Genomic DNA, 15331 nt, shown 5'->3' on the forward strand with positions numbered 1-15331 from the left:
CTATTGACAGGCACATAGAATCACAGAATTGTAGTTGGTGTAGATGACCCTTGGGCTCTCTTCCAACTCCCTGCAATGCACTAGAGACGGGCTCTGGTTTACTAGGGCTCCTTTTATGCTAAACCTTTGCCTGTGCTATGTCTGTTAAAAGACACAGAAGCACTGCCAGCCTTTTTTAAAAAGGGTGGCAGCCTGAAGTTACGCTGAAGGAAGCTGATGGCAGTAGCCAGTCTATAAAGCAGCCTTAAGGCTGCACTGGGGGTGGGGGTGACTCCCCTCTTTGGGTTAACAATACTTATCCAATCATGTTCCCTCTTTGGGTTAACAATACTTATCCAATCATGTTCCCCTTCAAATGACGGGTCTCCTCTTGGGGTGCACCAGTTAAAGTGTTGCATGCTGCAGACTCAAGAGTTTTTAACAGGAGCAGCTAGCTGCCTTGCCCCGAGTTAGGCTTTTCTAGCTCAACACTGGCATTGACTCTCCAGGGAAACCCTTGGGCAAGATGCAGTGCATGCTTCTCTTTTCCTCCCTGCAGCCACTCATTCTGAGCCCAATCTTCACTGTTCCCGAGAGAAAGGGCAGGTGAGTGAGAAGGGGTTTGCAGGTGACAAGGGAGAGAATTGCAGCAAAAGGCTCTGGTGATCAGCAAAGGGGAACCTGTCAAGGTGCCTGAGAATACCAACTCCATACATGTCCCTGCATTATCACTTTTTGCAGAGTGACTAGCAAGACAAGGCAAAGCTTTTCTCCGCGTTGGAAAGCTTCACCTGTCTATATTTTGGCTCATCAGGCAGCTCTCTCAATCTTAAAAAAGCAACTGACCAAGCAGACTTGTTTTAAAACTTATTTGTTTTAACTTTGGGACACTTTTATTATATGGTTTTTATCTTTTTAATGTTGTGAACCATTGCGGTATATTTTTTATCATTTGGTGGTATATAAGTATTTTAATAAATAAGTAAATACGATCCTGCTCAGCCTATTTGCCTTTTAACGCAGAGACAGCAACACAGGGAGGGGATTTCAGATTTTGCTGCCGTCGCGACAGGTGGGCAGGAATGAAACAGGCTGGCTACTCTCTACACAGATTCTTTTTATTTGTCCAAAAAGATCGGAACAGATGCCACTGCAAACACGTGAATAACGGTCTCCCACAAGCACGGATACACCACCGGGACGCTGCTTGGGAGCAGGGACCCCTGACAGGTGTGCTGGGAAGGCACAGAGTGCCTTGCTTTTAAAAGCCAGGCCCCCTCCCTCAGAAACAGAACCTTCTTCCCAAGTCACCTCCTGTAATCCAGATTGCTGGGAGGCAGGCGATGGCTGCTCTCTGGGTTTTGCGCACCCTGCTGTGGGCCCTGTGCTGAGGCAGCCTCTGCATCCTTTGTGGCAAGGGTGACGGCGCAGTGTTATCTTCACATGGCAAGGGGGTGGGGGGGTGGAAGTGTAGCAGGCAGGGCAGCATATGATTATGAAAAGGAAGGCACACACAGGTCAAAAACCAGAGCTAGAAAAACGGGAATGGAGCAAGGACACAGCTGTGCGGGATGTGAAGATCAGCAGTGGAATTCCATGCCTGCGGAGATCAGGCAAGCTGGTGAGGTTTTGATGGACATCGAATCCAGGTAGACCCAACAGAGCAACCTCAGTTCCTACAACCAGGCAAAGTAATGTGATTCTTGTAATACCCAACCACCACCACCCGAATACACATGTTCCAGCCATGTAAACTGGCTCTCTTCAATATAGCCTTCAGGAACAACCTTTTTCCTGCTTCTTTTTCTTAAAAAAGGGCCCAGAGTGGAGTTATTTTCAGGACAGGCTTTTCAAAAAAATAAAATACAACCACTGCCCAGAACACAATGCATTTGCTCCCTTTTGATTCCAAAGTCTCCCTTTTAAGACAGAACAGAGTGACTCATGGCCACAGGATGTGGAGACTGGACCTGCGGCTGGGAAGTATAGAAGCTGCTATGAGCCACGGTAGTGCAGAAAGAAATGTCTGTTCACAGGCAGGATACTTCCCTGTACTGTAACCTCCTCCAGCATGAAGCCTAAGTGATTTGGACCCCAATTCCCATTAGCCCCAAGTAGCATAGACGTGTTACCTGGAGCTGATGGAAGTTGTTGTTCAAGACATCTGGAGGGCATCTGGTTGGAGAAGGCTGGTATAACAGATGCTGAGAACTTACAAGAGGTGCTGCTTGAGAGTTTTGCTGGATTAGATGTTTGAGCTCATAGAAAATGAGGGAATCAAGGCCAGAAAAAGGCAGGGGTGTATGAGTGGTCTTTATAACAGTGGCATGGATTACCAGAGCCATAGATAATTGTGATTGGCAGAAGGTGTCTCTTGGGATGCAGCTCTGCTCCACTGCTGTAGAACAAGTCTTTCCAATCCTGGTGACTTCCAGATGTTCTGCACTACCACTTCCATCAGTCCCAGCCAGCAAAGCATATGTGTGTGAGAGAGACAGAAAGTGAGAGTGAGTGACAGAAGGGGATATGATCTAAAGTGGAAGTGATGGGTGCCTCTGGCAGATGGCCTACCTATCAGCAGCAATGCCTGCTTTGGCCCAAGTGGTGCCAACATCTGGTTCAGCCCCCCCAAAACCATTGGCAAACCAATGATGCCTGCCATTTTAAAATTTCCCACAATGTTCCAGGGGCACCAAGAGTATTGTGGGAAAATAAATGTGGCTGCTAGTTTTCAAGAACAGCTGGCCAATAAGCCTGGGTCCAGAGGGGTAATTTGCCAGCCCCCACTCCCCAAAAACATGGAACTGGCCTTGGTAGACAGAAGAAAGCTAACTTTGTCTCATGCAAGACTTTTGCCCCTCTCCTGTAACCACCTGTTTATCCCGGTTCTGCTCCCAGTCTGGAGGCCTGCGAAATTGTAAGAATCACAGTGGAGGAGGCAGTTTCAAAGACGCTGGGGGGGGGGCTTAGCCCCCTACCTCGCTCACCCACAATGTCTCCATTCATACACCCTCTCCTTGCTTAGGTAGCGTAACCCTAATCCAGACCTGGGCAGAGTGTAGGCCTGAGGGAATCTACTTTGTTTTCCCCCTGCAACCCTGAGATCTACCACCTGGAGCCAGGTGCAACAACAGGAGCTCAACTGAGCAAATGTACTGAGGACTTAATAAGAATTAAGGATGAAAGTGTGCCCTCTGAGCACATGCGGAGTCCAGGAAGTAGTGATCAGTATCCAGTATCAAGATCATAAATCCTTTCATACAAAAATCCACTCTTGCTTACTCCTTCCCAAAGCAGTATGATTTGAGGGAGGAGGCAGTTACTATTGTCAGACCATTAGGAGTCAAAACCTCTTGCCGATCTACCACAAAACAGCCAGAGATCTACTAACAAGATTCCAATCTAACTTCTACCCATCCCTGATGAAAGCCAAGGACCGGGGTCCTTAATTAAAGGGAAACTCACTTACTTGCCCATTGAGAAAGTGGCTTAGCTACTGTTTTTAGACAGCTGCTGGGGACATGATTTAGCTAAAACAAAAAAAAATTGGAGGGGAAAGACAGAGAGCAAGGTTGGGTCCAGCAGTGCACTGGAAAAGAGGCTTTTCTTTAAAACCAACCATATCTTGTTCCTTCCTGTTAGCCTTCAGGACAGGGCCCGTTTCAGGAGGCTGCAAAAACATGATGGAGCATACCAGGTATCGCAGGGAGGAAAATGGGGTGAGGTGGTGGGGCTCCTCAGGCAGTGGAAGCATTTCCTGGCTAGGGATGAGATCATAGGAGAAGATTCTCAACGACAAAACCCTGAACAGTCCATTTCACCTCCGACAAAGTTTTGATGGCACCTGGAAACGGAAAACCTTCGCACAGAGCCCATGCCGTTGCAACCCCAGAAAGGTCGGGATCCCTCTGCTCCTATTGAATGGAAGTAGCGGGCCGTCCTCCTCCCTCTCCCCATGACCTGCGCAGCACCCATCACTTGATGACCCAGATGTGCATCCCCACCACACCCAGAGTTCATCAACCCCTCCTCTCCTCCCATATCAAGGCAGCCTGCCCCCCACCCTCCAATGCAGCATCTCAGCCAGGGGCTTCTGCAAACGTGATTCGATAAGAGGCAGCATGGCTTGTTTAGTTTTTTTTCTTTTGTTGGAGGGCGGGGAGGCAGGAGGAAAGGCATTCCTCATAAAGTTTGAAGATGCTTCATGCAATCTGCAGTACTAAAAAAAGAAAAACAACTGTGGTCTCCATCAGCTGTGTCATGCCCCGGCCCCTCCCTCCCTCCCCCCCCAGTCCAAAGCCCCCGCCATGCCCGCTCTGATGATCAGTTCTGTACAGATTCGGCAGCTGCAGCCCCCACCCTGCCCCACTTCTCCAGGTGTGGCCCCTTATTTGTTCTTCTTGAAAAAGCTAAAGCGTTTCTCGCGATCTTTTTCCTTGGACTCTTTGCTACGCAGAGTGACAGTCCCTTCCGGGGCGCTGTTAGGCGAGACGGGAGGCATGGTCAAGGCCCGGGTCATTCCTTTGCTGATGAGCGGCGGCTGGTCCTCTGCAGGGCCTTGTGGCGTAGGGGCGCAGGCAGCTGCAGCGTTGATGACTCTCATCCAGCTGCTCATCTCAGCCTGGGAAGAAGTGAGAGAGGGGGCAAAGCATGAGCCAATAGTCCTTCTGAGCATGTGTGGAGTGTTTGCCCCCCAGCATGCCCCTGAGAAATGGCACCATTCCCCCTCTAAGTGGTATATAAGGGAGGGTGGATGTTAAGGGCTTTGGAGTCAGAGGCTGGGCTGGCATGGATGGGCAGCTGCTTTCATTTTATAGACTCATGGACTCCAACTCCAATCAGCCTCACCCAACACAGCCAATGGCCTGAGTTGATGGGAATCCCCCCCTCCACCCCAATCCTACTATGACCACCTTTCTTGTACATGGCTACTTAATCTTTCTTCTGGCTACTTAATCTGTGGCACTCGACTCTTAGCACTGGAGGCATGGGTAAAAAAGAGCATAGAGTGAGGGCAAGAAACATCTAGAGCCTGTCCCAATCCTGAGATCGGGGGGGGGGGGGGACGGACGACCCAGGTCAAAGGGTGTGGCTTTTGAGCAGCACATCCGCACTGTACATTTAAAGCATATTCAGCACACATTCAAAGCACCTGTCTCCCCGCAAAGAATCCTAGGAACAGCAGTTCATGCCCCACAGAGTTACAATTCCCAGCACCCTTATAAACTACAGTTCCTAGGATTCCTTGGGGAGAAGCCACACACCTTAAACGTATCCTTTTTTTCCATACAGACTTTCAGAAAAATTCTAGCCATTCAGATGAAAGTGGGTAGGTGCCCCATAGCCAAGTGCTGCAGAACATCCCAGTTTCAATCCCCACCATCTCAAGGTTTGGCTGGGGAAAAGGCCCTTCGGATACCCCAGAGAGCCACTGCCACTTGATGTGGTAGATGGACCATCAGTCTGATTCAGCAACTCCCAAACCAGGCTGTTCCCGATGCTATTTGTAGGAGGAAGAGTTGGAGCTGAAATGAGGGCTGCAATTTGGCTTCATGGTGGAGGAGGGGGTCGGAGGCCTTGGAGCCACCTGTCCTCTAGAAGCAGGATTTGCAGAATTGGACCTCCACTCACCTCATCCTTGGCCTGGAATAAAAATTCTTTGCCATCCGCTAACCTGCAAGGAGAGAGAGAGAGAAAAGGAAGGTAAGAATCGCCCTGGTTCCTGTCTGTGGATCATATCCAAACTCCAATCCCTCTGCTAACAGGAGCTAGGAATCTGGCTAAAAAACAGTCACATTACTTTGTGCAAAACAGAAAGTCCTAAACATGCTTGCCTTTTCTTTTTTAAAAACATATATATTGAGAAAAAGCCAGTACACAATCGTAAGGTATTACTACAAATAAACTACCAAAAACACCACCCACCCGCCTTCTTTACAGGAAACAGGACCCCTGCCCACTGCAATTCAAGGTGCAATATAAGACAATACAATACAATATAAACTTAATAAGTTGTCAAAAGCAGAGTTTGAATATTTAGGTGTCATCTTCCCTCTTTGTTACCTTTTTACATGTTACTAAATTTCTCACTGGAAAATACAAATGAATGAATGGCTAAAAAATAAAGGTATCCCTGTATATTTCTGTATATACTGTTGGGACCATCCTGCAATGCTCCTCTATGTTCGTTTATTCAATAAAGGGAAACCAAATGGCCTAAAATGGATCTCTTTTCTGTTGCCCCCTCAATACCTGTAGACAACCTTACCTGACATTAACACCTTCTGAATGCATGCATGGGACTGTGCTGTTAGAACAGCACTGTGGTGGGTGCTGGAAATTCTGTGAACTGATCTGCAACTGCTTTCACTACAGTTCTGAAGATTCCTAGGGCTGAGAGCTACAAGATTCCCCCACAGCTCACATGACCCCCAGGGCTGTGAGAGACATTCCGTTCAGTTCAAATTTAATGTTGAATTTTTCAGATCTGCACTTTCTGAAACACGAAAACCAAAGCACAGCCATCCTTCAAAATCTGCACTGATCCAAAATTTGCTATGCAGTTCTCCCACCAAAGAATGTTTACACAAGAATGCATGTATTAGAGGAAAGGGTGCATAAAAGCAAATTATTTTTAACGAAAATAACATACAAAGCATGCATTATATTCGGAGAAACTGCTTGTGTATATGTGTGCTTTGGTCAAAGCTGTGTACAGAAGAAATGCTCACAAAAATGCTGAAGAATCTTCACAAAGATTTTAAATAAGAATCGCTGTGGAAATGTGAAGAAGCGAGTCTGAAATTGGAAAAATGAGAAGTGGAGGGAAACCAAAATGGACAAATCCTCTCATCCACAGCTGTGAGTCACGGCAGTTAAGCTGCATGAGCAGAGAGCATCCAGTGGTACATTCGGAAACAAGGAGAACATAAAAGTAAGTGTGGTCAGTGCCACTTGGCTGAAAGAACCTTGCTGACCTACCCAAGCTTAAAAACATGTTTGCGCTTCTTGTAGTCCAGAGCGACGTTGCACTGCACCCCTTGCAAGCTGATGGGCACTTCGCCATGGTACGGGATGCCGTGACTGGCACTCTTGCTATCCTTGTAGAAGCCCAGGCTGCCCTTCCGGACAATACAGTAGATATTCTGCCAGGACCTGGCAAGGTGGGGAAAGAAAGGAGCTGTGAGCATATCTCAATGACCCCCTTCACTCCCAAGCCACCCAAAGCTGCGCTTCCCCCTCCCCACAGTGGGCTAGAAGCAGCAGAAGTTGTGTCTGTTTAAGTCCGGAATGATTTGCAAACTTTATTCCTGTGTATATGTTTTTATTTTAGGGACTTAAAACTACTGTGGCAACTTCTTTGAATTCAAGTCTTTTTATTTTACTTCAGTAAGTGTTTTAAGAAAGTTTTTGGACTTCATAATTGGTTGTAACTGATGTTATGTTTATCGTATCTTTTTAACATTACTGTACACTGACTTAGAGACTAACGTTGAAATGAATAAACAAAATGATGATACAGTACTGTTTCACATAGGAAATCATTAGATAGGTGCACAGGAAGCTGCCTTTTGGTCCATCCAAGCTCTGTATCGTCTACACTGACTGGCAGCAACTCTCCAGGGCCTAACCTGGAGATGTTGGGGACTGAACTTGGGACCTTCTGCATGTAAGGCAGATGCTCTGCCGCTGAAATAGGCAGATAGATAGATTTTACTCAATGGCCTTGTCTTATGCCCACAAGTAGAATCATTCTCTAACACTAGGGTTTACTTTCAAAAAGCAAAATTCTAGACACCCGCAGAGTTGTTGAGCTTTATTTTAGAAAGACCCAAAAATTGTTGAGCTTTTCCCATCACACTGCCATACATTTTCCTGACATTTTGCCAATTCAACAAAATTCCCCCAACGCCATTTTGACACCCCAAAACCAGGACATGTACAGAATTTTCCTGACGTATGGAAAGCCTATCCAGCACCCCAGGTTCACACACACAAACATGCAGAGCTCACCTGTTGGCTGCCTTTTTGCCGTGTGACTCCATTTCCTGCTTCCGACACAACATCCCTTCCATCTGCTCTGAGGCCGAGGGGTCTGGTGTGCGTGGGGCCAGTGGGGCCAACTGAGTGGGATCGCTGTGGGCAGGCGGTTTGGAATGGAGCTGAGGTGATGGGGTTGGGCTGGGCTCCTTCCCCTTGGACAAGGAATCCATTCGTGACCCGTTTACCGTACCAGATGTCTCTGAAATCTGCAAGAGACAGGAGGCGCTGAGTTATGGGGTTCTAAAAACACACTCACCCTTTTTAGTTGTTGTATCCTGTTGCAGTTCAGTGCATCTGCATTGGCATAGGGGTTTGGCGGGAAGGGGGGATAGTAGTAGGTATAAGGGGCAGCTTGGGACTTGGACAATTTATTGGTATTTATTTATTCAATTTATATCCCACCAAGCTTTATACTTTTCTCCACCTTCCCCAGTTTTATCTTCAGAACAACCCTATGAAGTAGGTTACATTGATGACTGGCCCAATTCACCCATTAAACTTCCTGACTTTGCCCGGCATCTCTCGAGTCTTAGTCTGACATTCTAAGCAAAGTGCCACACCGCTAAGAGATCCTGTGTTCTCTTTCTCCTTCCTCTGAGCCACTGGGGGCTTCCAAAACTACACAATGGCTGATGAATGGTTTAGAACCCAATGCAATTTTTTCTCTTGGGAAAAATAAGTGGAATTTTCTTTTTTAACTCAGGGTTGACTATCCATCCCTTGCCACTCTATGGTTCTAGGATTCCACCTCTGACCTTACTCGCCAACCAATCACCTCTTTGTATCCCAATCCCGCCCCCAGTCGTCACTCCTTAGTATCCATGCCTCACCTGTGGGGACTCGGAATCAGGGTCAATCCCATTCAGAGATGGTAACTCCAGCGACAAGCCTCGCTCTCCAGGGCTCCTGGGGAAGACAGGTGTGTGAGTCTGTGCTGAAGTTCAAGCACACCAGGTCACAGTACATCTGTGGAGAGACTCACTCTCTTTATCTCCCATGTTGCATTTTGCGGCTACAACTCTATGGCTTGCTGCCAGCATTTTGCAAATGCTTGTCTTTTGGGGGGCTCAGAGGGAGTGCGTGCCTCTACAGAGAAGGCACAATAGTTTGACGATGTTTCATTTCTGATTCCTGCTCTATAATACTGTTATTGTCCTTTCGTACTGTGTGTAATTTCATTGAAACCTATGCATGCTGACTTGAATCTCTCATCATAGAATTGCAGGGGAATTGGAAGGGACTCCAAGGGTCATCAAGTCCAACCCCCTAACGGCACAGGAATCACAACTGAAGAATTCCCAGGAAGATGGCTATCCAACCTGTGCTTAAAACCCTCCAAGGAAGGAGAGTCCACCACATTCTAAGGCAGTCTGTTCCACTGTCAAATAGCTCTTTCCAACAGAAAGTTCTCAATGCAGACTGGTTAAATAAAATAAAATAAATCTTTCCCCACCCACCCAATTTATCTTTCCATTAAATATTCAGGTGGGTAATCAACCATTTCCTTTAACAGCCTTTTCTTCTCTCCTCTATCCCCAGTTCCTGCAAATGTAATTTTCACGATAAACACATACAAACACACTTTCCTCCTAATTCTTTAAAATAGTATTAGGTGTTAGAACAATGGTTGTGGAGTAGATTTAATTTTGCATTCTACTTTTCTTCTGTACTGAATCAGTCACAGCGTTCTGCCTGCTTTTTCCACTCCAAATGTCCTTCTTCTTCCCCTGAAACAACTCTCACCGGGCGTCACTGGGAGCATGTGGCATTTCCAGATGTTGGTTCTGTGGCATCGTGGCTGTGGGTTCTGGCACAGGCGGAGTCAGGGGCCTCTTTTTCCTCGCTTCCTCCTGCTCACGTCGGCGACGTTCATTCTCTTCCAGCTGGCAGAAAAGAAGATCAAGGTTGTCAAAAATAAGCTAATGTTGGGTCCTTTTTTCTTTCCTTTTCAGTTTAGGTAAGGAGGCCATTTTATTGATGTACTCATATTTCTTGCCCACCTTTCATCCTTAAGGTCCCAGGAAGGGTTACAATATAGAAAGGCAACATTAAACTTCTTTAAAACAAATTACAATCAGAAGGATAGGGTGCGTCTGAAAAAATATCTCTAGTATCGAAGGCCAGGGTAAAGGCATGGAGCTACATGAGTCATGTGGGAAGTGATAAGAGCCCAAGTTAGAAAGCATGCCAGTTTAAACAAGGGGGTGTGGACATGTTTTCTAATGACTTATTTAGCGAGATTTCTGCATTGTAGGGGGTTGGACTGAATTACCCTTGGGGTCCCTTCCAACTCTACAGTTCCACAATTCTCTGATTCTGTTCTGTGAGATGTCTAGTTTGGCCATGACAGAAGTTTTAAGAAAACATGAAGAGAAATCATGGGCTCCATGTCAGGATCAGGCTTGGGCTGGCAGGCTCCAACACAGATGGAGGAGAAAGGAAGTGGGGGGTTGTGATTTGTGAGATCACAGGCCAAAGGGGAAGTGCTCTGCCTGGTGTGCTTCAACTTCAGCCACTTTGGAAGGGGTCTAGGATGCCAGCTCAAAGAGTTCTGGCTGAAAAAAAAAGTCCTGCTTGCCATGGTGGTGCACTTTTAATACACAAAGTCAGCCGCTTGAGGCAACCACATATCTCTGCATAAGGGGAGGCCTGGCACAAGTCCTGGCTAGAGGCACTTTCCTTGAAGAGGAAGAGGGCCAAAGCAGAGGTTGCCTTTGGATCATGGTGTCAGTCCATAGCAGCAGACCCTACTGCAGGTGCACACATCAGGGGTGAGGAACCTTCTCTTATGGGCAACTTTTGGAGGGCCGTATGCCAGGGGCCAGCAGGGCCAGAGGCAAAGGTTTGGTAGAGCAATGAATGTAAATGTCACCTCTGTACAATAGTCTAGTTTCTACAAGAGGTGTTCAAGGACATGTTCCAGCCAGGCAGAAACATTCAAGGCATGCAGTAGGGCTGGAGAGGGGATGTGGCTGGGAAAAGTTGTGAGAGCCAGAAACAGAGGCCTGGAGGGCTGCATTTGACCCCTGGGTCTGAAGCTGAGGAATTCAGGAAGCAATTGCCTTCATCTTATTGCCCTCATTGTGAGATGGGCCTTTGGGACAACAAAAAGGACCAAACAAATTCACGGAGGATTGGCCTAGGAAAAGCTGTTTGCTGGAATCAGAATCTGAGAACCAGGCTGCTGTAATGTGAAGACTGGTGCCAAGGGTCAGTAGCTAACAGCTGACTTGGGCCCTTCCCACAAGCCTCCCAAGGATTTGCCTGACCCGCCCTCCCTGATCTCACCCACTGACCGTCGTGAGCTTCTCCAGTGCCAGGAAGCGCTCCTCCCAGGCAGCAACTGATTTCTGGAAGCCCTCGTGGCGCTTGATGAGGTTCTCCACTTCGTCCACGTTGCCACCCAGCTCTGCAGAACGCACAATCGGCTCTTGGCTGGAGAGCCAGGCCTCCGCCATGCTAGCATCCCGCCCAAACATCAGCACCTCCATGACTGTGGGCAGAGGGAGGGGTGAAGGGAGAGAGAGAGAGTAGTCAGTGGTGAGGACCCCAAATCCTGAGCCTCATGTTCTTGCTTTTAGTTCAGGGATGGTGAACCTTCTTCAGCCTGAGGGCCACGTTCCCTCGTGAGCAGTGCAATTTTTCTAGAAAAAGAGGTGCCAGAACTGACCAAGGACATCTCCCTGGTTCTCTTAGAGAATGGCAATGGTGCCTGAAGCAGCACCTCCCTCTTGGGACCACAGAGGCCTGAGCTTAGACATGAAGTTCTGCTGGTGCCCTTGGTTTAAAGGAACCACCTCTCAGAAAAACCTACTCAGAAAAAGTTGTTGTGGGGATAATGTGCACTGCATCCACACATGCCACACCTGCCCCAAAATGAACTCTTGCCCTCTGAAGCCCCACTCCCCGAGTCCTCAGGCCCACACACCCATAACCACTTACCAATTTGTAACCAGTCCATTTTCTCCCGCCATTTGTCATTGATCTCCTTGCGTCGGTCCTGCAGCTGGGTCAACTTCTCTGCAATCTGAGCAAAACAAAAGCAGAGAGATGCAGAGGGAGCTTAGCTGGGGGGGAAATAGTAATCCAGAGTCGTCCCAATTAATCTGAACGTTGGGGCAATCTACATCAAGCTGTACATACACAGCTGTAAACACCTGTGTAACTCTCTACCATGAGGACTAGTATCTTACTTTATTTCTAGGGGAAGGGTTAGAGCTTATTGGCTGAGCACCTGTTTTGCATGCAAAGGTTTGTTGATTTGCGGCATCTCCAGGTAGACCAGGCATAGGCAAACTTGGCCCTCCATATGTTTTGGGACTACAACTCCTATCATCCCTAGCTAACAGGACCAGCGGTCAGGGATGATGGGAGTTGTAGTCCCAAAAATATATGGAGGGCCGAGTTTGCCTATGCCTGAGGTAGACAGTGGTGGGCTAGATGGACAAATAGCTTGACCTAGGCAGCTGACAATAGAGGGAAAATGTCCCTGATCTTTAACAATTGTGTGGCTGCAGAACATCTCAGGAGGGGAAAGCTTATCATCCAGCTGTGATGCAAGGCTCAGCCAAAACTGAGCCCTGATCTCTTGCTGCATCTCTTCATAAGGCTCTTTTTGTTTCATTTAAAGGCATGAGGGACTTACCTTGCCTATCTTAAACTGGAAAAAAACAACAACCATACCTGAGCTTTAAAAAGTGCATAACTCCAAAATCAGTACACCTTTCCTGCAAAACAAGCAATAGCTGCATCAGTTCAGGGGAGGCCTTCTCACCTTGTCAGAGGCATAGTGTCCTTTGGCCAACAAGTCGTTGCCAATGGCGATGCAGGCATTGAAGCTGTCTGTCCGAGCCTCGACTTCAGCCTTGATCCCTTGGTGGTTCTTGATGACCAAGTCTGCTGCCGAGACGTCCCTGTGGGGGAATGTAGGAAAGGCTGGCTACTAGGCTTTCCCCTAGAAATCACGTTTAAGCAGAGCAAGAAGTGGGGAGCTGGAGGGCAGGACGAGACACCCAAAGGCCCAGTCTGGTCCTAGCACATCATTCCACAAGGACACATCCAAGGATGGACACATTCACACTACTTAAAACACTTACAGTTTCCCCCAAGAATTCTGGGAGCTGTTCAGAGTGCTGAGAGTTGTTAGGAGGCCCCTATTCCCCTCACAGAGCTGCAATTCCCAGAGTGGTTTAACAAAGAATCTGTCTTCACAGGGATCTCTGGGACCACTCAGAGGGGAATCGGATTCTCCTAACACCTCCCAGCACCCTTAATGGACTACAGTTCCCAGAATTCTTTGGGGGGGAAGCCATGACTGCTCAAAGTGGAACCGTAGTGTTTTAAATGTATGATGTGAATGTGGCCTGGGTGAGTTAGGGACTAGACCTGCCACCTATAGAGACCTGCTCCTATTGCCCCTTACCTGGGCTTCTCCTGGGCATCTATCTGGAGGTTGACATCATCCATCCACAGTAGGAGGTCACGCACCATGCGGAAGAAGCGGAACTTGTCAACAGTGTCAAGGAGGAGGTGCCGGCGGCCACTGCTGCTGCTGAGCAGGTCAGACCAGGCCTCACTAACAGACTGCTCATGCCTCCGGATGTCGTCTGCCTTCTCGCCGGCATAAGCCTTCTGCAGCCGTGCCGCATCGTCCTGCACCTGCTTCACCTGCCAAGCCAAATGAGCCACAGGTGAGTCAGGGTCCCTCACCATCAAGAGTGTCCCAGGTGCTCTCACCGAGGCCCTTGATCAAGGCAGGGCAAATGATGTTTGCATTTTGACCACTGGAGTTGGGAGAGACTTTTCTTGTAAAAACAAGGTTAAAGAGATACTTAGTACAAATTGATCTCCAGATTTTTGGTTAAAACGTGTAATTTCCTAATCAGCAATTACTCAAGAAACAATTTTGTTGAAATTTTGTTCAAAAAAATTTTCTTGAGTGATATGTGATTTTTTTTGTTAAAAAATTTAAAGAAATAGTGGTTTACAAGTATATAATAAAAGTTACAGAAGCATTAAAACGTAAAAGCTCATTGGAGACTGCTCCACTATTCTCCTGATGCTCCTCCGCTTGGCTTCTGCCCCCTCAGTAGGCAGAGTCTGGACCTTGCACTTATTTTATTCCCTTTCCCAGTCCCCCAAGTGCACCTGGGTACTGAGCGCCTGGATGTCGTGCTCGTATGCGCTGTGCATCCGCTGCATGGCCTCCGCCGTGTTGAGGTCCCGGCCCACTTCATCAGGCAGCTGCTTCTGCTTGTTCTGGACCTGGCTAAGGGTCTCACGGGCGTCGTGGTAGAAACGGTGCAGCTCATAGGATGCCGCCAGCATCTGGCTCCGGGTGTCGATGAGTTCCAGGAGGTCGGCCCAGGCCTCGTTCAGGCTGTCCTTCCACTCGGCAATGGTAGCGTTTTCGGAGTGGCCGGCAGAGATCATCTCATCCGCCAGCCGGTTGACGGCGTCCACCCGCTCTTGACCGATAGTGCTGGTGTCGCGTGAGAATTCCCGGAACTTATCCCGCAGCATCTGTAGGGAAGAAGAGAGCACTGCAAAGGTCCCAATTGTCATGGAGTGGCTTCATGCAGAGGAGTAGTGGGAGGCACCAGCTGGGGAACCCCAGGCTCAGAGCCAAGGGATTGGTGGTCGGACAATGATGAGTGGTCAGAGGGAAAAGTGGGAGACTGGGAGCAGCAGGTGTCAGAAGCTGAAGAGGTAGCTGGGTTTGGTGGGCAGGAAGAGTCTGTGGCCGAGAGCAGTCCAGAATCAGAGGCAGAAGTGGAGGCTGGAGAAGAGAGGGGCCAAGAGGCAGAGATGATACAGGCTGCCAGGGAGTCTCCCCTTCTTGCTGCAACTAGCTCTGCTCCCGCCTGGTCTCCCAGAACATAGAGAGGAATGAAGAGGGTGGAGCAAAGAGAGACAAGACAAGGGATCCTCAGATTGCCGGGGAAGGACCCAGGGGAGGAGCAGCCTTAGAGCAGTAAGAAGGCAATTGCCTCACTGGGGCAAGACCTACTAGACAGAAAGAGTTGCTGCGATCACTAGGCCTGCACTGTTTTGGTTTCTTTGAACAAAGAGTTGAATTCTCTGACACAGGGTGTTTTATTGCTGACCTGCTCCTGACTCCAGCTCCTGGCACAACGGTGGGAAACAAACAAGAGTGTGAAGGGCAAAGGGGCAAAAAAGGCAGAGGGATAATAGCACAGAGGTAGAGCACCCGCTTTGCACACAGAAGGTTCCTGGTTCAGTTCTAGATATGTCCAATTAAAACGATCGCAAGAAGTAGGGGATCAGAGAGACTTTTCTCTATCTGAGA

General features: G+C 48.2%; 1 protein-coding gene across 2 annotated transcripts in view; it reads right to left on the reverse strand.

Annotated features, from left to right (window-relative positions):
* Positions 1 to 1083: 1083 nt before the first annotated feature.
* Positions 1084 to 15331, reverse strand: part of SPTBN2 (spectrin beta, non-erythrocytic 2) — a 95050-nt gene continuing 80802 nt past the window's right edge. For both annotated transcript variants that reach the window (XM_083716747.1, XM_083716748.1), the window contains 11 exons: positions 14170 to 14544; positions 13445 to 13689; positions 12797 to 12935; positions 11965 to 12049; positions 11319 to 11515; positions 9766 to 9905; positions 8853 to 8928; positions 7993 to 8228; positions 6961 to 7134; positions 5611 to 5653; positions 1084 to 4600 (listed from right to left, as the gene is read on the reverse strand). In XM_083716747.1, coding sequence (XP_083572873.1) covers positions 4367 to 4600; positions 5611 to 5653; positions 6961 to 7134; positions 7993 to 8228; positions 8853 to 8928; positions 9766 to 9905; positions 11319 to 11515; positions 11965 to 12049; positions 12797 to 12935; positions 13445 to 13689; positions 14170 to 14544 — 1944 coding nt within the window. In that variant the 3' untranslated portion in view covers positions 1084 to 4366. The remainder of the gene's footprint in view (positions 4601 to 5610; positions 5654 to 6960; positions 7135 to 7992; positions 8229 to 8852; positions 8929 to 9765; positions 9906 to 11318; positions 11516 to 11964; positions 12050 to 12796; positions 12936 to 13444; positions 13690 to 14169; positions 14545 to 15331) is intronic.

The sequence above is a fragment of the Podarcis gaigeae genome (assembly GCF_964106915.1).
Source record: "Podarcis gaigeae genome assembly, chromosome: 16".
Classification (NCBI taxonomy): Eukaryota; Metazoa; Chordata; class Lepidosauria; order Squamata; family Lacertidae; genus Podarcis; species Podarcis gaigeae.